Source organism: Schistocerca gregaria, chromosome 4, assembly GCF_023897955.1.
Source record: "Schistocerca gregaria isolate iqSchGreg1 chromosome 4, iqSchGreg1.2, whole genome shotgun sequence".
NCBI classification, from domain to species: Eukaryota; Metazoa; Arthropoda; class Insecta; order Orthoptera; family Acrididae; genus Schistocerca; species Schistocerca gregaria.
The window spans coordinates 431,949,455-431,975,279 of record NC_064923.1 but is presented as its reverse complement, the minus strand read 5'-3'; the positions used below and the strand labels follow the sequence as shown (position 1 = coordinate 431,975,279).

Below are 25,825 nucleotides of genomic sequence, written 5' to 3'. Positions count from 1 at the left end.
CTTTCTTTAAGAAGATAAAAGATCTGAATCCATAGTGACTTTACTATATCGTGATAATAACCACAGTTTCTCCAATTACAACTGAGCATCCTTCATAACTTTAAATAATCTTTCTGTAAGATTCTGAAACTGTGGCAAGAATTTATCCAGTGAAACTAGAAATTACAAATTCCAATACTACAATTTGGATATGATAACAAATCAATGTATCTTAAAGATTTATTCAGTTGCTCTTCATTTGATCACAATGATTCTGACAGTACTATTAACTGATCTAATTTCTACTCCTGATCATTGTTAGGATACTAGACTGTACGAAGGCTTGGTACAGCTTAAGCAGTGTAGGACGAGCAGCACCCCAGTCAGTGCAGCCCAGGCATCGAATAATATTAAGGCGCTGCCAGCACTTGTCCTTAAGCTGATGAAGATGGGGAAACCAAGTTAAGTGAGCATCGAAGACCAGTCCCAAAAAGCGGCAAGTCTCCACTACAGCTAGTAGTTGGTCATCGAGGTAAAGTTCTGAATGAGGATGGATGGTACGATCACAACAGAAGTGCATGACCCAAGTTTTTGCAGTCGAAAACTGAAAGCCGTGAGAGAGGGCCCACGACTGTGCCTCTGTATACTTCGCTGCAGATGGCATTCAGTCGCAACAATAGAAGAGGAGCAGAAGGAAACACAAAAATTGTTAGCATATAGGAGGGGAGATACTGACGATCCTACTGCTAATGCAAGACCATTGACGGCAATTAAAAAGAGTGGGACACTAAGGACAGATCCCTGTGGGACCCCATTGGGGTGCAATGTGGGAAGCACTGACGTGAAATCTGAAAGCGCCAAGCGACAAAAAATTCTGTATAAAAATCGGGAGTAGGCCCTGGAGACCCCTCTCATGCTGAGTTGTGAGGATGTGGTGTTGGCAAGTGGTATTGTAGGCCTTCGTCAGGTCGAAAAGATGGCAATAAGGTGTTGTCGCTGGGAAAAGGCCGATAGAGTGGCAGACTCCAAGTCCACCATGTTGTTGATGGCGGAGTTTCCTTGACGAAAACCATCCTGGGATGGAGCCAGAAGGAGTCAAAACAACCCTCGGCTCACCATACATTTGGGCAGCTTGCACAGAATGTTGGTGAGGCTGACAGGACAATTGCTATCAACATCTAGTGGGTTGTTCCAGGCTTTAGCACTGGAATGATGTTACTTTCCTGCCATTATGATGGGAATTCTCCATAGCTCCAGATGAGGTTGAAGATGGCAAGGAGGCGGCGTTGGGAATCCGCTGACAGATGTTTCAGTATTTGTGAATGGATGTGGTCTGGGCCAGGGGATGTGTCACGACCATCGGCCAGGGCACTGAGAAATTCCCACTCACTGAAGGGTGCATTATAGGGATCAGTGTGGCGTGGAGTAGAAGATAGGTGTTGTCATTCCACCCTGTGTTTGAGAAGTAGAAAGCTAGGATGGTATTTCTCAGACACAGAGATGCGAGCATAATGCTGAGCAAGACGCTCTGCAATTACGTCTGGATTGGCAGATACAGCTCCATTTGTGGAAATTCTAGGTGCACCTGCAAGTCGTAAAATTGGCAGTGCTTGGTCCAAACCTGGGAGGAGGTGGTTCATGTTCCAATGGTGGAGACACAGCATTCAAAACACTCCTGCTTCCTTTGTTTGATGAAGAGGTGAACCTGGGCTCAGAGTCATTTGAAGACAATAAGATTCTTCAGGGAGGGGTGGAAGTTATGACACTGGACGTCCTGCCTATGGTCTCGAATGGCCACATCGATTTCCGGTGACCACCAAGGCAGTGACTTCTACTGGGGGCAAACAGAGGAACAAGGGATTGCTGATTCAGCCACAGCAACAATGGTATTAGTGACAATGTGGATCACTTCATTGATGGTGAAATGTAATGGATACTAAACGTTGGTAGCAGATGTGAAAGTGTCCCAGTTAGCCTTGGTAAGAGCCCACCTGGAAAGTGCCGAGATGAGGGATGCTGGGGAAGGGACAGGAAGAGTGAAAAGTGATCACTACCACACAAGTCGTCATGTGCTCTCCAGGGGATAGATGGTAGAATGCCAGGACTGCAAACTGAGAGATCAATGGCTGAACAGATGCCATGTGCCACACTGAAATACGTGGGGGCTCTTGTATTTGGGAGACAAAGGTCGAGTTCAGTTATTAGGTGATCAACACCTTTGCCTCGGCCAGTGACCTTGGTGCCACCCCATAACAAAGGGTTCTGGGCATTAAAATCACCCAGAAGGAGAAAAGGTGGGGTGAGTTGCAAAATGAGTGCAGCCAATACATGGGGCAGTGCATCACCATCTGGAGGGAGGTAGATGTTAAAGATGGTAATTTCCTGTGTTGTGCTCACCGTCGACAGCCACAGCTTCTAAAGGTGTTTGAAGGGGCACAGGTTCACTACAGTCAGATGTAAGGGCGAAGATGCAAGCTCTACCTGAAAGTCTGTCACAGGCAGGACAGTTTTTGTAACACCCCTGATTGCCATGAAGGGCAGGGGTCCACACTGCAGAAAACCATGTTTCCTGAAGGACAATGCAAAAAGCAGGTGTAGTGCTTAAAAGCTGGTGTAATTCAACCAGGTGGAAGAAAAAAATACTGCTGATCCACTGGATGATGATGCTTTCTGGAACTGGGGAAGGCATGTAGTAACCAAGGAGACAGGTTATGCCTCAGCATCAACTGCTGCCCCCAGTGAAGGGAGGGGGTGGAGGGGGGGGGGTTATTGCCCCTGAAGTAGGTACTTTGGGAGCAATGGAAGAAGATTTGCCTCCTACCATTAAGGGGGCAGATGTATTCTGGCAGCCCAGAGGGACCACTGTTCGTGGCACAGAGTATGGAACTACTGTCACTCATGACGGCATTGTTGAAGTAGCTGCAGCACATGTGGACATCAACCAAATGGGGTGTAATCTTTCAAATTTACATTTAGCCGCTTGGTGTGTCAACTGGTCCAGGGTCTTGTACTCCATGATTTTCCCCTCCTTTTGGGGTACTATGCAGTCGGGTGAGCAGGGCAAGTGGTGCTCTCCACAGTTAATACAAGTGGTTGGAGGCGCACATGTAGTATTTGGATGCAGTGGACGCCCACAATCTCGACATATGGTGTTGGAAGTGCAGTGAGAAGACATATGCCCAAATTTCCAGCACTTAAAGCACCACACAGGGGGAGGAACATATGGTTTAATGTCACAGTGGTAAAGCATCACTTTGACCTTATCAGGAAATGAATCACCCTCCAGGGCCAAGATGAGGGCACCAATAGTAACCCTGTTGTCTTTGGGTCCCCCGTAAAAGTGCTGGATGAAATGAACATACTGTCATTCTAAATTGGTGCAGAGCTCGTCGTCAGACTGCAAAAGGAGGTCGCAGTGGGAAATAATCCCCTGGACCATGTGGAGCCTTTTATGGGGAGTCACGGAAACAGGAATATCATCCAACGGGTCACAGGCGAGTAAGGCTGTCTGAATCAAGACAGCACCGTTTCTCATCTTGGAGAGTGCTGTCACTCCCCCAAACTTATCCTCGAGATGTTCAACAAAAAACTGAGGCTTCATAGGTAGAAAGGAGTCAGCATTCTGCTGCAGACTAAATACCGAGGCAAATACAGCTCTCTTCTTTCTGTAGCCCTATGTTCCTCCCTTGGTGTAGCGAGGGAGGGAAATGATTTATGGTCATACCTGTCAGCATCGTTCCCTTCTTAGAGACTGCTGGCACCGTTCAGTCACCAGCAAGAGATGTCTTGGTCTACTTCATTGCAGGTCATCCACCCTGATGTTACCCACTCTGATCAGTGGCTCTCCCCACGGGCACCACCTAGCCACACCAAAGGCCACCTGGTACAATGGCCACTGCCAGGAGTCCTGATGCCCAAGAAGAAGGGCACCTATTCCTCGGCACGCATGGGGGTTTGCAGCTCCGGCATCAGCAGTGTGATCCCTGTGTTGTCAGGGGGCTACCACCAAATGGGTACATGACGGCCCCACCATAACAGACTGGCTACCATGCTGGATATTGGGTGCAGAGAAATCGAATATTGTCATGGGGACAAAAGAGGACAGGAAAGGAAGATGATATAACCCAGAAAGTGTCCTTGCCCAAATATCTGAATTGCAGGTGGAGATGCAAAGCCATAACGAGAAGAGGTGCAGGACATCGAAAATAATAGCACTATGGATTACTGATGCATGTAAGGTATCCTTCCCATATGGCCCGCACTTCTGTAGACTTCAGAAAGTTGCAGGTCAAACCATAAAATGGGACATGAACTTATAAGGCTGAAAAGTGAGAGACTCCTTTTAGTTGCCTCTTACGACAGGCAGGAACACCTCGGCCTATTCTAACCCCCGGACCCGCAAGGTGGGGTGGCTGGGAGGGTTAGAAGAGAAGTAATGACAGAATTTAAACTGCGAAGAGAATTAATTGGAGCAACAGATAACTTCCATTGAAAAGAATCCAATTTCACCAAAACTGCTGAGCTTTTCTCTTAACGAAACAAAGCAAAATTACGTGGTTCCTATACAAAATATAATGCTCCCAAATTAGTTGCAATCATTAACAAGGAAATGCAATCTACCTCATATCTTACCTCTTCCTGTGTTATGTCTAGGAGAGATGAGTTACAGCTGCTAACAGTAGTTACAGGGTACACCCACATATCATTTTTCACAGTACTCAGAGTCACCATAGATTCACTTTCCAAATGATGCAGTAGATCCTCCAAACTGTTATATCCTAACACTGTTGGTTCAAGCCTTTTCAAAAAGTGCACCTGCCAGACAAATAAAATGGAATTAGAGCCTATGTTATTAATTAGGACCAGTAAAAAATGTTCAAAAAAGACAACATAAAATTTTATCACAATTACTGGTGCTCTGCCATTTACTTTACATTTTGCTCAGTTTTTTTAATTTATCATCATTTGAATCTTCAATACAACTTTAAAAGATTCTGCACTTTTCCCATTTCCAATGGGTAGAATGTATTGCTCAGAGCTCAAATAATCCAATATAATGATGGTCTTCTACAAACGCATCACAGCTGACATACTGTTGCTGCAAACTGAATTAGGAGGGATATAAAATTATACTAATCGCTGCTGTCCAAGCTAAGTTCTTAGCTCACATTAACCACACTGGTGTGTACCTTTTCAATGGCTTTGAGAATTTGTTTTTTCCAATATCACAAGGATTACTCTTGATCATAATAGTTACGATTCTTTCAAGATACTGACTCTGGATCCTACTCAAAATTATTTATTTTAGATGAATAAACCATCACATTGTTTCAAATCTATTGCATTTACTATGTACTTTTGAAGTCTAAGTCTGCCTCCAAAGATGAGAGGTCAGTATAGACGGCTGCCATGCGGATGATCCGATTTCAATTCCCAGTACTGACGATTTTCCATTGGTCGGAGGACTGATACAGAGTGCACTCGGCCTCATGATGCAAATTTAGGAGCTACTTGACTGAGCAGTAGTGACTTCACAGCCTGGAAAGTCTACAAAATGTCCGGATGACCACGTGCCCTTTGATACTGCACCTGCATGACATTGTAAGGCAGGGGATGACACAACGACCTACAGACATCCATTGGGTCTCCACAGCCTGGCGAGGAATGTGTGTCTTCTTTTTTTGTAAGTCTGAGTTGCTATTTTACAATACACTTTTTTATTTTATCTTTTCTCCACGTAATGACACCAAAGAACTTATTTTAATTCACTAAGACATGACTGCCTACTTGTCCAGTCAGGTTTGTAGTACTTGACAAATAAGGCGGGTACATTCCAGATGACATTTTAATCTACAATTGAATACCAAATTTATATCATCAAAATAAAAACCTTAATTTTTTAAGTTTTCCATAAAATTATTTCTTCATTTCCAACTTCCAAAGGAACTGCCAAATATTTCTCCATATTGATAAGTTAACTCTGTATGACTTTAGGTCAAGTCTCAGAGATAGTGATTCACCAATATCTACGGTAGTTCACTCAGAATTTTTGCTTCTGTTTCCCTCTATATCATCAAAGTACAGGTGGATAATAAAACATTTACTGCAGTTCTTTTTCATTACTGTCTATACTACTACATTCACTATAGCAATGAAAACCTTAATTTGATCTTCTAAGGATACACAAACTGGTTGTTATTTTCTTGGCCGATAGGAACATATTTAGTGCTGCCTTATCTTTTACAAATTTCTATATATGTCTGCTTTGTGGACGGCCATATGCCTTCATAAGGTCTCAGAGTAGGTTTGTAATATTTTTTTTTTTTTTTTGTAGTACGTAATCTTGCGTCACAACATTTTATTTTGCTGTTTAGATCCACTACATTTTGAAGGATTAGATTGACTTTTCTGGACATTACATCTGTATCAGTTTATCACCTTCATTTTTGTGTGCTAAAAAATATGTTACAACTGCCTTGCTCCTCCTCCAAAACTTTTCAAAGGGCTTTCACATAATAAAGATTAAGTCCGTGGAAGACATATCTGGTCCAAATCCATTCCTACGCATTTACAGTATTACCATATTCCTCTCCGAGCCCATTTGTTCTTGCTTATGATTTAATATGTAACTCCTTACCACTTTAGAGAAGTGAATTCAATAATTCTGCTGCTGCTTTCTACATTGCATTTTGAATTTTATTGGAACTGGTTTAATTGGGTGATTAGTAGTCTATAAACAATTTATGTCAGTCTAATTCTTTTGCATGACCTTAAAAACATGCACACAGGATATTAACAAAATAAATGACATCACACACAATGGCATTTGTTTTCAATCAAGTGTAAACTCAAACTGTCACTGTTTCATGCAGCTTTCATATGGATTCCTGTTCATCCTGAGTGACAACTGAAGCTGAGGCAGCAGATATAAGCACTGAATGAGCAGTCAATCAACAGTAAAAACAAGCAAACATTAATGACTACCATAAATTGCATAGTTAAACTAGTGAAACAGAAGGTTTACTATATTAAAAAGCAAAATTCAATTATAAAGGTTTTCAGAAATAACTGAAAACAGTTGCCTTTTATGATGGTTCAACTTTTATTATACCGTAACTGGTTTCATGTCACCTAGCAACTTGCCATTAGAGTTTCAATGATCGTAACATTGTGGGGGTTGTTGCACAGCTGTGGCAAGGGCGGGGGAAAAAAAAAAAAAGAAAAAAAAACACACACACATTCTCAATGTGGTGAGGTATTAGGAATTAGTTACCTCATAAGGTCGACTTGAATGCATTAGAGTTATTAAACTCCAACTAAAATTACTTTTTGCTTGACAGACTACAGTAGCATGGGGCAGTGTTGGTGGCATGTAGCCAGCCACACTCACAAGGCTCTGCATGTGCCACTTGTGAAAGAACTACAATCTGCTGACGACAGACCCCTACCACTCGACTTGCTGAAAAGTCAATCACAAAGTAATTTTAATCAGAGGATAGGATTCACAAGTTTAATCCTGGTACACAAATTTCCATTAATCCTACAGCACTAGGCAAATTTGACAACTTGAAGCCAGCCACAATATAATAAAAACCGAACTATCAAAAATGGTGACTGGTTGCAGTTATTTCTCAATACCTCTCTTCATTACAGTTGTGTTCTCCATCCATAATGGATAAAAGCTCAATTAAGAAGATTGTAAAACAAGATAGAATTCCTGTCCAGCAAAATTCTAATTACTTACCAAAAGATTCATTTAAAAGTAGGAAAAAAAATTAACTCAGGTTTCAGAACTTGTATGTTCCCTCCTCTTGGAGGAATGATGGATAATTTGGTTAAGACAGAAAAGGAGGGGCAGCTGGAACAAGCCCCATCTTGAATCAGACCCCACTGCTGTCAGGCTGTATAGTTTGTTTCTTTAGTTTTAACTATTTCTTTAGACAAGTGCTTTGAATTTCAACTCTTGAAACAGAAGGTTTATAGGATTATACCTCGTAAATTGTAGACTTTTCCCTATCACATTTCTTAAATATAAAGATAGCAATGGTATAGTACTGGATATTAATTATCTTGCCAAAACACAATCATAGCTCTATATAACACCTGTTTTCAGAGTTCATTAAGTGCTTTAATCACATTTGCAATGAATTTATCAAAATCAAAAAAGGTAGTTCTTTTAATTACATTTACTGCATTCTCTACTTAAAATTTATTACTATATTTTGAGAGCTAAAAGTCATACTTTTTCTTTAAAAAATTGCCTCCAAAATTCAGATGCATTTCATACTCAAAATTAATATAAAAATGTCCGCCGTCGCAGCTGAGTGGACAGCGAGCCAACTTGTCATGCCGGGGGGCCTGGGTTAGATTCCCGGCAGGGTTGGAGACTTTCTACACTCAGGGACTGGATTGCAGCACAAGTCGGCGACGTGGCGCCACCTAAAAACACTTGCACCAGGCGGTCGGGTATATCCGCCAGGAGGCCCTCATCACACAACATTTCATTTCAATACAATAACATCCAGTGTCGCAGGGATCACACGCTTGCTAACACCATCTCCATCCTGTTCAGAACACTGTATAGCCCACAATGCATCGCTGCAGTCTATGGTGGCAGTGAACTTGAACTGGAAGTGGTTTGTGTACAATATTTTTGTTAGTAGCTAGTTTTGTAATCAATAGCATATACAGAAGAACATGAAAACAGAACAGCTGGGCATCATTTCGGCCCTCCACCAACAGAAAAACCATTCACGATTGGTGGGCCAGTAAAAAAAGAGCTGACAAAAAAAGAGGAAGACTAAAAGTGCAAATAGAGAAATGAATGCAAAATGGCCAAAACTAGATGATGACATACTGAAATGAATTTAAGGACATTGACGAAACATCAGTGGAATGAACAGAAAAATGATTCAAACACATACTCGTAAGCTAGCACTACGGTGGAACTTAACAGACTTTAAGGGCGGAGGTGGTTGGTGCTAGAGGTTTATGAAGCATCGTGGACTAAGCGTGTGAACCAAAACGAAAATATCTCAGAAAATACCACAAAAGTATGAAGAGAAAATATTATCATTCCATCACTTTATTATTTAAATCGAAGGACTAAGCCAAATAGTGAATATGGATGAAATTCCTCTGACATTTGATGTGCCAATTAACAGTGCCAAGTAACAGTACTGTTGCCAAACCTGTAATTATAAAAACAAGTGGACCTGAAAAAATTCACTACACAGCTGTCTTTTCATGTTGTGTTAGCAGTACTAAACTTAATCTAATTATCATTTTCAAGCACAACACAATGACAAAAACTTCTGAAATACCACCAGGTGTTGTTGCTCACACACATGACATGGGCTGGATGGACAAGGCTGATGTGAAATTGTGGATTAACAGATTGTGGGAGACAAGGTAAGGTGCTTTAGTGAAGAAGAGTTCTCTTCTTGAAGTAGATCAGTTTAGTAGCCATTTAAAAAATCCTGTGAAAGAGAATTTGAGTCAAGGAAATACACAGCTTGCTGTTAACCTGGGAGGACTTACTTCACAACTGCAACCTTACGATATCTCAATAAATAAACTATTTAAAGTCAATATGAAAGAGGAATGGAACAAATGGATTACGGATGAAACCAAACATGAATTTACACTGAACGGAGTTTTAGAACAACATACAATAAAACAATATAATGTAAATGGACAGATAATAAATCTACTCACAAAGGTGGCACAAGGAGAACACACATATACAAAAGGTTTGACTTGTGCAAGATTTTGGAGAAAGTGTCTCCCCCTTTTTCAGCAGAAGGGTTGAAGGGGAAGGTAGAAGGGTGAAGAGAAAGGAACTGGAGAGGTTTAGGAAAAAGGTTGAGTTCAGAAGTCATCCAATACCCAGGTCATGGGAGACTTATACTGGACAGGATGAGAAGCAAAGACTGATTGTTGGAGACACCACCAAGTGAGATTTGAAAACCTGAGAGCTTAAAGGTGGAAGACAGAGTAATATGTAAGGCAGAGATTACTGCTAAAACATCCTGCACAAGTTCAAAAGAGTAAAAAGCTTAATTCAAAGTATGTGGCAGAGGTGGGAGAGAGGACGGAAACTTAACAGGTCATAAAATGAAAGATGTAGAAAACTATAAAACAGAGCAAAGAAAGGAATAGTTACTGTGAAGACATGCTGAGATGGAATAAATTAACATAAATTAAGGTCATATGAGTGGCTAGAACCAAAGACACATCGTGCCATTAGTTCCAACCTGCGGAGATCTGAGAAAGCTGGTGTCTGGGGGAAGAATATAAATAGCGCGCGTGATGAAATATGCACCGAGAGCATGATTTTCATGTTGTAGAGCAGGCTCTGCAACAGGATACAATGTGCTGCTTGTATACACCCTCTGCCTATGCCCATTTGTCCTAACTGATAACTAGGTGGTAGTCATGTCGATATAAAAGGCCAAGTAGTGTTTACATAACAGCTGGTATAGGACATGTGTCGTTTCACGGGTGGCTCTCCCTTTCATAATATATGTTCTCTCCAGTTACAGGGCTGGTATAAATTCTGGTACGAGGATGCGTAGAACAAGTCTTGCAGCAGGTACGGTCACAGGGATAGGAGCCATAGGGTATCGAGATGGGTGCAGAAGGAGCATAGGGTCTGACAAGAATATTGCGTAGATTGGGAGGATGACAAAAAGCTATTGTAGGTGTTGTGGGCAAAATATCAGACAGAATGAATCTCATTTCAGGGCATGATTTTGAGAAGTCATGGCTTTGTTGAAGTAGCTGATTAAGACAGACAATACCAAGATAATAGTGAGTGACAAGTGGTGTTTTTGGAGGAGTCAGCAATACCATTATTGGGTGTGATGCTTTTGAACTAGCCAGGTGTGGTAATTATGTCTAATGAAGTCTGAGATGAGACTGGAGGTGTACTTCTGTAAAGAGTATACATCCAAACACACATGTTTGACTCAAATGCAAAGGCTGTATGGGAGGGAACGTTAGAAATGGAAAGGATGGCAACTATCCAGATGTAAGTACTGTTGTTTTTTAGTAGGTTTAATGTGGACAGAAGTGTGCAGCTTGTCTCAGTGAGGCTGTGATCAACATCAAGGAAAGTGGCATGGGATTCAGAGTAGGACCATGTGAAATTTAATTGAGAGAGGGTATTTAGAGATTCCAGGAATTTTAACAGGTCAGCTTCACCACGAGTCCAAATGGCAAAGATGTCATCAGTGTCTCTAAACCAAACCAAGGGCTGAAGGCTTACTGAACCCAAGAAAGTCCCCTCCAAGCAACCCATGACAATGCTGGCACATGAAGGAGCAATCCTGGTTCCCATAGCCACATCCCTGACCTGTTTGTATGTCTGCAACTGGGTTTGTGGATTTTAGGAAGAAGGTAAAAGGTTTGGGTAGGGTAAGAAGTTGCATGGATTGGGGTTTTAGTCCTTGTGAGGGGCCTGAGGTTTTAAGGAGGGACTTTAGGTCAGTTGGAATCCAGAGATGGGATCTTGAAGACAGACGCTGTATGTAGAGCTGGCGTAGACCTTCACTAACATACTCCAGTCGGTAAAGTAACACAGTGGTAAATCCTTTGTCAGCTGGGAGGATGATGTGGGAGTCATCAGCTTTTAGGGAAAGCAGAACCCAGAGTTCTACAGAGGGCAGATTAGGGTCATGGTGCAGGAACCTGTGGATGGGTTCTGAAGCATTGCTGGATGTGATTAACTCTTGGTAGGCTGATAAGGGATGATTTTCTTGTGGTGGTGGTGGATCAATTTGAGATTGTCGTCGAAACTGTTCACGGCAGGGTTCAAAGTCAGGTCTGCTGTTGGAAAGGTTTTGGGATTGGGTTGCAAAGTCATATTTCCAATTGACATTACATGTGAAGGAAAGTAGATCCTTTCCAAAGCAGCGTGATTAAATGCAGGTTTAAGGCTGAAAAGTGAAACCCTTGGGTAATACAGATAATTCAAGAGGGGAGAGTACTTTAGATGAGGACTTGAGAACACTATACTGTTGTAACTGGTTCTTGTGATTATGAGTTATTATTGGTTTGGGAGGTAGTGGTGAAAGGTGTGGGATGTTAAGGAGGTTTGCCAGACTTGATTTGTATGAGAGTAGAAGGGGAGTGGTGACTGACAGTGTGGCTGTTTAGCGAACTGCAGAGGGACAGAGGGACAGGAAGTAAAACACCACTGTTGAGGTAGTTTAGGAGAAGGTGGGATAGCTTTTTGAGGTGTTGCAGTGTGGAGTTGGTTTAGTGGATGATACCATCCAAGGAAACATGAGGGGGAGCTAAGTGTATGGTTTTTAGAAGGAGTGAGGTCTGGTGAGTGTAAATTGGCAGATGAGGCATACAAATCACAGAATAACCGCACGAGTGTAAGAGACTGTTGTATTTGAAACTGTAAAAGAGCCTAGTGTAGAGTAGGATTACATCCAGAAAGAGTGACTTTCACTGTCATACCGTTGTGAGTAACTCCAAGGGACAAGTGGGTTACAAGAAACAGAATTGGGGACCATAGTTTTGATAGTGCAAAAGTCTGTTTTCGAAAAGAATGGATGTCATATGTGATGGGATTCATCATGGCAGGAGAGGACAGTTAGAAATGGTGGGAGTGGCAAAAAGGGAAGCAGAGGGTGGAAAAAGATAGCAAAATGGAAGATCTGGAAGGAAATTCAGAAAAATCAGAAAAATTCATACAAAAATCATGACAACAGACAATGGTCAATTAGAGGTAATGAGTGGGCGAGAATTTCTTGCCAGAGAAATGGTCTGTATGATATGAAAAAGTGACTGTAAAAGAAAAAATTGATAGGGGAAGTCAGAAACAGAGACAAAATTTTAAAAACTGAGCAAACAGAAAGTCATAAGAGAAAATGTTAGCTACTTTGTTTGGCAAATAAAGTAATGTAGGAGACAGCAGTAAAAGTCGAGCAGAGCACTTTGGCCTAAAATAAAATGCACAAAAACATGAAAGAATTATGTGTAAGCAAGGTATGAGGGGGGTGGGAGAGAAAATAGCTGTCAAATTTGCAAATAAATCAGCAAAAGACGATCAGGACAAGGTCTTGCAGTGTAGTGAACGGAAAACAAATATTTATAGGCAAGTTCATTGATAACAATGGAATTGTAATGCGCAAATTAGTAAATAACAGTGGACCTGTCTACGTGCATGGAAATCAGTACTAGAAAAGACATTGGGGCAAAGCATTGATTAATCTGGGTGGTACAGATAAATAAACAAGTAGTAGGAAACGCTAATGTAGAAAACAGATAACAGTTTGAACAAGACAGACGACGACGAAGACTGACAAGAGGGTTACATAACAAAGAATGATGATCATAATCAATTATGAAACTGGATCGATAAAAAATCTACTCACCAAGTGGTGGCAGGACAACACAGATTTAAAAAAGGTTTCATGTATGCAAGCTCTTGGAACCAGTGGCTCCTTTTTCCAGTGGAAGAGTTGAAGAGGGAGGAAGAGGGGTGAAGGGAATGGAGCTGGAGAGGTTTAGGAAAAAGGGTAGAGTTTGGAAAAGTCGCCCAGAACTCTGGGTCAGGGGAGGCTTAAAGGACACAATGAGAAGGAAAGGCTGATTATTGGGGGCTGCAATGGATGAGATTTGAATACCTGAGAGCTTAAAGGTTGAAGACAAGGTAATATGTAAGACAGAGATTATTGCTAAAACATCATGCATGAGTTAATAAGAGTGAAAAGCTAAGTGCATAGTATGTAATAGGGGTGGGAGGGGGGAAAAAATTGACAGGTGGAAAATGAAAGATGTATAGAACTAAAATGGAGTGAAGAAAGAAATAGTTACTGTGAATAAATGCTGAGATGGAAGAAATTAATGTAAATTAAGGCCATGTGGGTGGCAGGAACCAAGGACACATTGTAGCGCTAGTTCCCTTCCGTGGAGTTCTGAGAAACTGGTTCTGGGGGAACAATCCAGATGGCACGTTTGGTGAAATAGACAACGAGGTCATGACTGTCATGTTGTAGAGAATGTCAGGAAGCTGCTGCATTTTACCCTCGGTGAACAGCGTGCCACTCCAATTTGAGATGTTCCCTTGAGATTATTTTTCTTTTCCCACTCAATTTGATAATTACAGTATTTTCAGAATATTATTTGCAATTTTTCATGGGTATTCATAGCCATGCAACCAGTAACTGACAATGCTAGAGACAGAACCAACAAGGTACTTAGCACGGAAATAAGATCAAAAATAACTGAATTCACATGTTAGGGGAAGGCTTTTGGCATGGTTGAAATATTGGTATTCTATACAATATTTTGGTATTCTGGTTTTTATAGTGCAAGTGTGGACATTATTAACTGACAGTCTACTGAGATCCTAAACAAACTAGAATTATGACTGTCAGAAGGGCTGGGAAGAGGAGCGGTGCAGGGAAACAAGCCTGCCTCCCTATTGCAGGGCACACTCTGCTCTGTGTTTCTGTGAGAGGAGAACTGCCACATGGTCATAGAGTGGTCAATACTTTCTAGTGTTGTGAAGGTCATAATCAAACTTCGTGATGGAACAGGACAAGTCGCTTCACTCAGTGGAACATAAGAGAAGAATACAAAGAGCAATGCACAGCACAAATCATTTGGTAACAGCTATTGAGCAATTGCTTGCTGAGATTGGCAGTGTTATAAATGAGGTAGTTCAGACCTGAGCTCTACTGTTATTTGACACAGTCACAAATGAAATTTATTACTTCTTAGATGCCACGAACCCATCTCATCATTTGCTGCCCTCTTCTCCTTTGTCTTTCATCTTTCCTTGCATTATTGTATTTTCCAAAGAATCAATGTTTTCTCATATTGTGCACAAAGTAGGTCAGTTTTTGTTTTAGTAACAGACCTTCTGAGAAAAAGTCTGGTTTTAGTTGCAGTGATAATGACCTATTCATTCTTTTTGTGGTCTACGGAGTACTAAGGAATTTCCTTCAAAACCATAGTTCACAGGTGTTTATTCTATGCCATTTACCCCTTCTTATGGTCCAGGTCTCACATTTGTATATCACAACTGGAAAGATGTTATCCCTTACTATAAGGATCCTTGTTGTTCAAGTTATGTCCCTACTCCTTAAAACCTTATAAAGGCTGGGCATTGCTTTTCCACCAAGTAACAATTGGCTCTTAATTTCGTGGCTGCAATCACCAGCAGAAGAAATCTGGAAGTCGAGGCTGCAGAACATAGAAACTACTTGCACTGTTTCTCCTTCTATATGCCATGAAGTGTGCAACAACAGCAACCACAAATTGGTTACATTTTTTATATTTTTATGCAGAAAATAAAGATCTTTCAAAGTATCCTTAGTAAAATAGTTCACCTAGATACAATTCACTATGAAATAGGTAATTTCATGTTTCCAAATTCTGAGGTACCATTTGCAAATGTGAATTTTTTCCATCCCTAGATATAGAGCTCTTGTTCGCAGTTACTAACAGGAATGTTTATGGCAATGCACTTCTCCAGACTGTGTAATCACAGAACACACTATAACAATCTCTACAAATCACCAATCTGAAAGACAAGGCACTAAATAATATCTCGCGTTATACAAGGCATGGTTTCTTTTTTTTTTTTAAGTTAGTACTAAAAATAAAGCAAGTAGACTTTCTTAGTATTTTTATTTCTACATGAAAACCTGTCTTTACTCTACTTTAATACATAATTTCCCACAGTAATAAGGTGTTCATAGCCCCGAACAACCAGCTTTCAATAATACCATTGTAAAAATTTGCCATCTGAGCATAGCTTTCAATAGTTTATGTGTTCTGTATCAACTGCATAAAGCACACATAAAGCACACTTCTTGACGCTTAAGGAAACTCATCATATAGCATCCAAATCGTAAACCATCGACTCTCTTTCGCTTTTTCATCAACTTTCTGCAGCAAATCATCAGTAATGACTGATCCACGTCATTCCTCATCATGCACATTCATACGGTCACCTTTAAAAGCTCTCACCTATTTCTGTACCATCCCACTCCTCACAAGTGTCAAGAAGTGTGCTTTATGCAATTAAACACTTAAGCTATCAAAAGTTATGTTCAAGTGGCAGATTTCTATGAGGATGGTATTCACTGATGGTTGTCCAACATGATAACTACCTTAATATTGATGGGAATAATGTAGGAAAGTAGTTTAAATTATTGGCTTTCAAGTAAAAATACAATTTCTAAGAAAACACTACTTGTTTTATTTTTATCTCAAAATGGTACTTACTTAATAAACACGCCTCGTAGATATTTACATCATAATATTTAAGAAATATACACTGTGGCTTCTTCACGGGAACAAATGTGTTTAAATTTCATTATTTAACAGTGAAGATGTGCCTGTATGTGATGATTAACAGAGCTATAGTGCCTCTTACATCTATCTAAATGCCTGCCAAGTACCTCAAATGCTTGTTCAACTTCACTACTGCTCAGGCCATCTGGAAAGTTGCTAATCAACCAGATCAACATATCCTTCACTGTTTGTACCTCTGGAACATCAATATCTGTAAATAAAAATAACAAGTTGCATACAGACTTTTCTGTGAGATTCTTCCATCTTACACAAAAATAATAAAAATAACATTCAATTAGATTAAAATAATACAATAAGGCCAATTATCATAAAAAATGAGCAAGCAGAAAATTACCATCATCTTTTTCTTCCAGTTCTTCTGGAGATTCAATAATAATAAAATCTTCATCAGTCACTCGAAAACAGTGGAGCATATCAGGATATGCAGACACTACTGATAGTATGTTAATGTACCCGTACTTTGTAATATTGAAGACACTATGAAACATTTCCTAAAATGAAAACAGTTACATTCAAATACATTTCAAAATATATTTAACATTAACATTAGTTTCATAGTGATCAAAAAATGGCCATGAAGTAGCTTATAATAACATTATCACTTTTACAGTGATCTGATAACATCTATGTAGACAATAAGATCAGAACATTTCTAATAAAAAATACACTATGTAAGCAGTAAATGTAACCACTCACTATGTAGTTAATGCATCTACACCACTCAGCCCCCAACTATACAGTGAGAAGTGAACTTTATTCTTTCCATTGTTTGTATTGCACCTAAAACTTTTCGTTGTGAAGCATACAGAGTGAATATAAGCTGAAGTTCCCTTGATAGAATTATTAAAAAAAAAGTTTTACGAGGTCCGTCTAACAAGTATTCGACCTTCGATTTTCCCGCGCAAAATAGAGATGATAGTGCTGCACCTCTGTACACAGTAAAGGAAGAGATCTTTATGTGCATGCAGGAATTTTGTCCCTGCCTTCCAGCACGTCAGTCACTGCCTGCCAATCACTGAGTGCCGTGCTACACAATGCATTCATTGGATTACTGATTCTCTCAAGATGACTGAAGGTGTTGAGCAAAGATACTGCGTCAAATTTTGTCAAAAGCTTGGTGATTCTCCAAGCGATACAATTTGTAAGATTCAGCAGAAGTTTGGAGAAGATGCGATGGGTATTACACAAATTAAGGAGTGGTTCAACCAATTCAAAAATGGGCAGACATCAGCAGAGAGTGACCAGTGTTTTGGCAGGCCCCAAACTGCTCAGAGTGCAGCTATTGTTGAGAGGGTGCAAAACTTGGTGATGGCAGATCGTCGTTTGACAATGCGGAAGATTGCCCAAGAGGTTGTAGCGAGTAAAGATTCTGCACATGCAATTTTGCATGATGATTCGAAATTGCACCGAGTAGCTGCAAAATTTGTGCCCAAGTTGTTGTCACCAGAACATAAAGACCTTTGTTTTGACATTGCACAGGACCTTCTGGACACCAGTAACACTGATCCTGGGTTTCTGAACACTGTGATAACTGGATATGAGTCATGGTTGTATGGGTATGACCCAGGAACAAAAAGACAGTCATCGCAATGGAAGCATCCCGAGTTACCAAGGGCAAAGAAAGTGCGACACATGCGAAGCAATTCAAAATGATGCTGACTGTCTTGTTTGATGTCCATGAAATTGTGCATCACGAATACGGACTGAGAGGACAAACAGTGACAAAGGAGTACTATCAAGACGTTCTCCAATGACTCTGTGATGTAGTTCGGCACAAAAGACCATACATGTGGACGGCGAAAAACTGGCAACTGCATCATGACAACACGCTCACACATTCATCCCACTTGACCCAAAATTTCTTGGCCAAACATGGAATTATAGCCATTCACCAACCTTCCTACTCTCCTTGCGATTTCTGGTTGTTTCCAAAATTCAAAAAGGATCCCGTTTTGAGAGTAGGGAAGAAATAATGCGGAACACGACGATGGAACTGAACATCATTCCAAAAGAAGACTTCCAGAGGTGTTTCCGGCAGTGGAAGGATCAGTGGCCTATGTGTATGCAAGCATAATGGGCCTACTTTGAAGGGGATTAGGGTCTCAACCTCGTCAGGTATTTGAAATATTTTTTCTGGCCAAAGGTCAGATACTTTTTAGACAGGTCTCATATGTAATTTCTACAACTAGATACAACCATACTATGTCTAACCAACCAATTTTTGGAGAAAAGGAATATACCAACACGAACCATGCACAGAATACATAACACCTATTTGAGCTCGTATGTGCCAACCAGAACAGATTTCTGCAACATCGCATGGATTTCTAAACTATCAGTTGTGTAAAACTCTACTCACACTTCTCTCAGAAGACAGTCATAGATCGATGCAACCATTTTGATGCAGTGTGTGTCAACTTCTGAAATGTATTTGATTCAGTACCACACCAAAGCTTAATAACAAAAGTACAAACATATAAATGACTGAATTGAAAATTTCTTGGTACAAATGAAACAGAATGTTATCTTGTATTGAGATTCTTTGACAGATACAGAAGTGACTTCAGGTGTGCCTCGAAAAGTGTGCTGCAATTCTTATTGTTCTTGTCATGTGTTAATGACCAGGTAAAGATATGAATAGTGAACTCTTAACTTTTTGCAGGGGGTACAGTTGTATACAATGAAGCAATGTCTTAAAATACTGTAAAATATTCAGTCAGATTGTGCTAAGATTTCCAAGTAGTGCAAAGATGGCAACTTGTTTTAAATGTACAGGAATATAAATACTTTTGGGAGTTTCTCAAAATGCAAAAGCATAGTATCCTATGAATGTAATAGGAATGACTCACAACTTTAATCAGATAACTTATGCATTCTGTGATGTCAGAATTTGGAGGGAAATAAATGGAATGATCACATACAATCAATCATAGGAAAACAGACATCGATGTGTTGGCAGGATACTGAGAAAATACTGTCCATCTACTGCTTACAAAATATTACTTAAGTATGTCAAACCCACACCATATAGGACTAACAGGAGATATTGAGTTTATACAAAGAAGGACTACTGAAAAAATAAAACTGGATGATGCCTGAGGATAGACAGCAGTTACCCTGTGTGCTTCCAGCTGAAAGAAGGACTGCTGAAAAACCTAAACTAGATGATGCTTGAGGATAGACAAAAATTATTCTATGCATTTCCAGGTGTTGTGCCGAGTTGTAGTTTCCATTTCATGCACAATATAAACAAGAACCACCTTCTTCAGGCAGTAGAAATTTTACTGCTCTGTGTATGTGCTCTCTGGACTCCAACAAGACTGTGAATTACTGTATGTCTGGTGCTTCCATTTATAGCTGAGTCTGCCTCCTGATGTCCACTTCACGAGTTCGCATAACAGCAAAAGTTTCAACACCTGAAGAAGTGGCAGAGTCAGTTGTCAAAATATTGTGCATAAAATGGAAACAACAACTTGGCACAACTCCTGGAAGCACACCATTAAGCAATGATATCAAGAAAATCTGAGAGATCCTATTCCATGAATACCAATTTCATGTACCAATATTACATTAGGAACTTAGGAATATACTACAAGCACATATTGCAACCCACTGGACCTGTCAAAGACAACATTTGACATACTACAGGAAGTACAACTTCTTCTTTTTATTTTATTTTCTTTCAGATACATTCAAAAGCAACTATGATCCCAGAAGTCAAGGATATATCGCCAACTCGTGTATTCTTGCTGAACAAGTCACAAAGCTCAATGATTTCATTGCAGTTTGTAGCCAATATTTCAGTTTTGCTGTTTCTGATTTACACAGTTTCTTATTCAGATCTGACACAAATATCCTAAAAGCTCACACCAACATTGTTCCTATAGCACTTCAAGATTTTGAACATCACCAAAATACATTACAAATTAGAAAACAACTCAGATTTTCTATGGTTGCACAAAATAAATACTGGGCATGCTGTGGTGGAGTGGTTTGCATCCCTCAGTAATAAAGATCGCTGTACCAAAGATTCGACCAGGCTAAAATTTGGTTCCTGAAGAGGGGTAAGCACCCTGTATGATGGACTGACATGGAATAGTCACATCAGCAAACATAGCTTTGCTATCAATAATGAAATTTCACTCTGCAGCGGAGTGTGTGCTGACTCAGGTACTGGTGGAAGTAAGGCTGTGAGGGCAGGTTGTGAGTCATGCTTTGATAGTTTAGTTGATAGCACACTTACCCGGGAAGGCCATACCCTTGCTACGTTGTTAATGTGAGTATCTGAAAGCAAGGAGAAACTACAACTGTTATATTTCCCACCAAGTTGTAACTCTACTGTACAGTTTAATTATGTTACATCATCCTGATAAAAATATATCGGAGATAAAATAGATCCATTCAACTATGAACAATGACTACTCATGACAATGTTGCCACCAGGAAAAAAAAAGTACTAAATGGGTCAGACCCTGGAATGTTAGAGTTCTCAATCGGTTAAGTACATTGGAGACTATGAAAAACTAATAGTACAAATGCAAGACATGTACACAGACAGAATCTACTTAAATCTCTGCACACTGTTATATACTGTTAGGGAGAAAATTACTCTTCACCATCCTGTACGGCAGCTATAGTTTTTTTCAAGAAAAAGCAACTTCCCCAAGTGCTGCTCACTTTACAGTTTAAAGACAAGACAGTACCTCCCCAGCATTTACTATCCAGCACTGTAATGTGAGTAGGCAAAACAACTTCACTGAGCCCATTTTTATATAATGGATTTGTTTTCAGTTCATTGTTGTTGTTGTGGTCTTCAGTCCTGAGACTGATTTGATGCAGCTCTTCATGCTACTCTATCCCGTGCCCACTTCTTCATCTCCCAGTACCTACTGCAGCCTACATCCTTCTGAATCTGCTTAGTGTATTCATCTCTTGGTCTTGCTCTACGATTTTTACCCTCCATGCTGCCCTCCAGTACTAAATTGGTGATCCCTTGATGCCACATAACATGTCTTACCAACAAATCCCTTCTTCTTCAGTTTATTAAGTGAGTGAATATATTCAGGATGTGAAGAGGAAAAGGAACACCAGGATGGACTTGGGCTATTGTTGACCAAAGAAACAAAGAAGAGCCTTCTACAATGGAGACCTGCATCCTGTCGGGTCATGACTGCCAGACTTAAGACGAAGGTCCGAAATATGATACTTATCCAATGCTATGCCCCCACAGAGACATCAGAGACTGAGAAGAAGGAGGAGTTCTATTACCTGCTACAAGAGACTGTAAGGAAAGTGAGTAAGAAAGATATCATCCTTGTTGTGGGAGACATAAATACCAAGGTGGGAGATAACAATGAGGGTTTGGAACAGGTAATTGGGGGTACATGGCTTGGGTGAAATGAATGATAATGGGGAAAAGATTTAGTGACTTCTAGGCGAGCCATGGCTTTGTAATAGGAGGTATCTTGTTTCCTCATCGGAGATGTCAGAAGATAACATGGGTATCCCCAGATCATATTACAGAAAGTCAAACTGACCACATTGTAGTATCCAGGAAGTTCAGGAGAAGCCTGGAAGATGTGCGGAATAGAAGAGGAGCAGATGCAAGTAGCAACCAGCATCTTATTACTGCCAGTTTCCGAATGAAGAGTGTGGCTTCCAGAAAGAAATTCGAGCCAAGGAATAGAAGATTCGATGTAGTCAAACTGAAAGATCCACTCCACAAATAGCTGATGGTTTCCAACTGGAACTCCAGAATAGATTCCAGGTGCTGGAACTGGAGATGGTTGAGGATAAGGACATGGAGGAAATGTGCAAGAGAGTGAGAGACAACTCGGCTTTAAAAATCACCTGTGAAGAGATTGGATGTCTGAACATACATGGAGGAAAATCACCCATAGAAAGGAGGCCAAGGGAAGAGTAAATCAGAGCAGGACTAGGCTACAAAAAGCACAGACACAAGCTGATTATAGAGCAGTGGATAAGGAAGTAAAAAGGAGTGTGAGAAGAGTCCACAGAAAAGGGATAGATGAACAGGCTGATAGAGCAGAACAGGCAGCGCGGAGGGGGGATGTGAAAGAACTATATGGTATCACTAAGATGCTCTCAAAGAAAAGCTTCCAGAGGCTCCGAACAGTAAGGAATAAGAAAGGGGAGATACTAACTACACATGAAGAGCGATCACATAGGTGGAAGGAACACTTTAAAGAAGTTCTAAATAGAGACCTCGATGGGGAGCTAGAAGAACAAACGGAATACAATGATGCCAGTTCCAGCATTGGTGTAAATGCACCCACGAAAGCAGAAATTCAGATAGCACTGAAGCAGATCAAGAGTGGGAAGGCACCAGGACCAGATAATGTAACCTACGAGATGCTGAAAACAGACTTGGACACCACTGTCGAGTTATTGCACATCCTCTTAGAGAAAATATGGAGAGAGTAGAAACTGCCAACAGCTTGGAAACGAGGTGTTATCATGAAAATACCCAAAAAAGGAGATGTTACTAACTCCAACAACTGGTGGGGCAATACCTTGTTGTCAGTACTGAGTAAGGTACTTTCGAGGATCATTTTAAACTGCATTAAGGATTCTGTGGAAGCATAACTGTGGAGAGAGCAGGTGGATTTTAGAAAACATCAAAGCTGTGTGGACCTTATCAATACTCTCAGAATTATTCTGGAACAAAGTGCACAGTGGCAACACACCCTCTACCTCACCTTCATTGATTTTGAAAAGGCTTTCAACTCTGTCATTCGAAGAGTCATGTGGGATACTCTTGCAAAATATGGCATTCCAACAAAGATTATTAACATCATCAAGGAAATGTATGAAGACCATGAATGCCAAGTACAACATAATCAAGAACTAACAGAGCCTTTCCTAATTAATTTGGGAGTACAACAAGGGTGTATTCTTTCACCAAAACTATTTCTTTGAGTGTTGGACCATGTGATGAAGAGAGTGATGGGGGGACGGAACAGAGGTGTACAATGCGGGATGCGGGATAGGCTCGAAGATCTAGATTTCACAGACGACAATTGCTTAATGGCATAACAATATCGAGACATTGAAGAGAAACTTGCAAGGTTACAGAAAGAGGTGGAAGTTGCAGGCCTCAAGATAAATTTTCGCAAAACTAAAGAAATGCAGGTCAATTCGACCGTCACGAATGGGGTGGCCATTAATGGAGAGGACGTAGAACAGGTCCAATCTTTCCACTATCTCGGAACTATAGTCATGACTACAGGAGGCGCTAAGGAGGACATCCCTAGTCGCATCCGCAAAGAAAATGGTGCATTTGTACAACAGTAACCTGTCTGGAGAAATAGGAACGTCTCAAAGAAGACCAAACTCCGGCTTTTCAATGGCAATGTGAAGGCTGTTCTGTTGTATGGTTGCGAAACTTGGAATGTGACTAACCACATCAAAAACCAGCTCCAAGTTTTTATCAACTGCTGTCTCCGATGTATTTTAAATGTGAGATGGCCAGATATAATAACAAATGAAGATCTTTGGAGGGAGACAAATCAGCAACCAATCAATATACAAATCAAAGAAAGAAAATGGAACTGGATTGGGCATACATTGGGGAAACCAGATGGAGCTATTGAAAGGATGGCTTTGGATTGAAGCCCTTAAGGAGTTAGAAAACATGGACATCCCAAAAAGACGTGGAAACGGACGATCGAGAGAGAAGCTGCAGAGGATGGGAAAACCTGGAGTGAAGTGAAGAGACATGCTAGAAATCGTACCAGGTGGAGGAATTTTGTCATGGCCCTATGTTCCAGAAATAATGACACGAACTAAGCAAGCAAGCGAGTGAGTATTTCCAGTTGTTGAGTGGGCTATTAAGAAAAAAATTCTCAACAACTGCAGCTGTCAACTGCCTACCAAACTGAAGAGCCTGTCCCAAGGATAATCTGTTGTCAAAACGTATTCGACAATGTTGATTTCATTGTTTACACTATCATTGGCTGGAATACTTTTCACGGCATGAGGCGTATCAACTGCATCACCTGAGCTTCAGTTCTCTCAAAAAGTGAAGAGGCTAAAAATTTAAATTGTCTCCCTCTGCAACAGAAGTAGGCCACCTAGGTGTTATGGAACTTCAGATATTCAAGCATAAGACAAGAAATGCATTACATTAGATACTGTTCTAGAACTGAACATGATCAGTCCCATTCCATCAAGCATATTCTCCCTCCTTTGGAAGACACACTGAGGATGTGTGATATGTGGCTCCATTCATTGCAGCCCACTCTACAAGTGCCATCAGTTCCTGAAGTTTATTCAATCTAAACACAGTTATGGTGAGAGAAGTGCATTAAGTTCCTAGTCATTCTTTACTTCTCCACCAAGTGACTATAACACAGTTACAGAGCTTTACAATATGCTATCAACAATAGAAAGTAGCAAGGCACCACATTTACTGATCCAATCCCCCCCCACACACACACACACTCTACACTGGTCAATGACAACACCACAATTAAAAATTTAACACTTTGTAGCCACTGCGGTTAACAGGGACGCATTTTACGTAATCTTAACTACAAATAAGTACCCATTCAATAAGCAGAAAAACAACTACCCTCCATGAAGATATGCTCAGTGAAGTTCTAGGGAGGTATAGTCTGTTTCTAAACTTAAAAATGAGCAGCACTCATGTTGGGAGAGGTTGCCTTTTCCTACAGCTGCTGTACAGAATAAAACAAACAGTTACTACTCTAGCATTGAGAACAGTGTGCACGGCCATGTGTGTTCCTTGCGTTAGTGTAATTCGTAACTCATATCTGCACTCCACGAAGTGTCGATGCTGCCTGGGCATGTCTGTACACTGTGTTACCAGTGATTCATAAGGCACACTGTGGAGGGTCATTAGAATTTTGTGAAACACCATATCGTTGCTTCTTGTGATGTACTGGGGTAAAAAGGGTGGGGAAACACCTGTTCACTCTTCTGTTCACAGACCTATGATCATGAACACAATCTGGTGAGCTACCTTGCCTCACACCCACACTTCAACTCTCCACCCCACTCCACCAAGCTACACACCTACAACACAATTTACTCCTTAATACTGCTCTACTGCAATTAGGCATGGTACACATATTGAATATTTGTTCTTAAACCACTTCATTTAACAATAAACATTAACTTCATACCTCTAAATGCTATTTTTAATATATGCTATGTAGAAACTACCAGCCCTATAGAAAAAATGAATATGACCCTTTTAATAAGGTATTTATTGTAGTTTAATTTTGTACTGGGAAATATTTTCACTAGAAAGCGCGGTTTTTGAGTCGTTCGAGGAAAAGATGAAAAAGTGACATCATCCTCCCCCCCCCCCCCCCCCCCCCCCCTGAGAACACACATCCTCACCAATCAGGATTTTTGTTATGCTGTTCAGGGTACTCCCCCCAACCTGTACAAAAATTTGTAACTACACAAGGTCCTCCCCCCCCCCCCCCCCCACATTTTCTTGTTCAGGGTACTT

General features: G+C 40.6%; 1 protein-coding gene across 3 annotated transcripts in view; it reads right to left on the bottom strand.

Moving 5' to 3' along the window:
• The window catches only part of LOC126267134 (uncharacterized), a 126,926-nt gene that overhangs the window by 42,364 nt on the left and 58,737 nt on the right, over nucleotides 1-25,825 (bottom strand). For all 3 annotated transcript variants that reach the window (XM_049972057.1, XM_049972058.1, XM_049972059.1), the window contains 3 exons: nucleotides 16,658-16,814; nucleotides 16,410-16,513; nucleotides 4,612-4,794 (listed from right to left, as the gene is read on the bottom strand). In XM_049972057.1, the coding sequence (XP_049828014.1) occupies nucleotides 4,612-4,794; nucleotides 16,410-16,513; nucleotides 16,658-16,814 (444 nt within the window). The remainder of the gene's footprint in view (nucleotides 1-4,611; nucleotides 4,795-16,409; nucleotides 16,514-16,657; nucleotides 16,815-25,825) is intronic.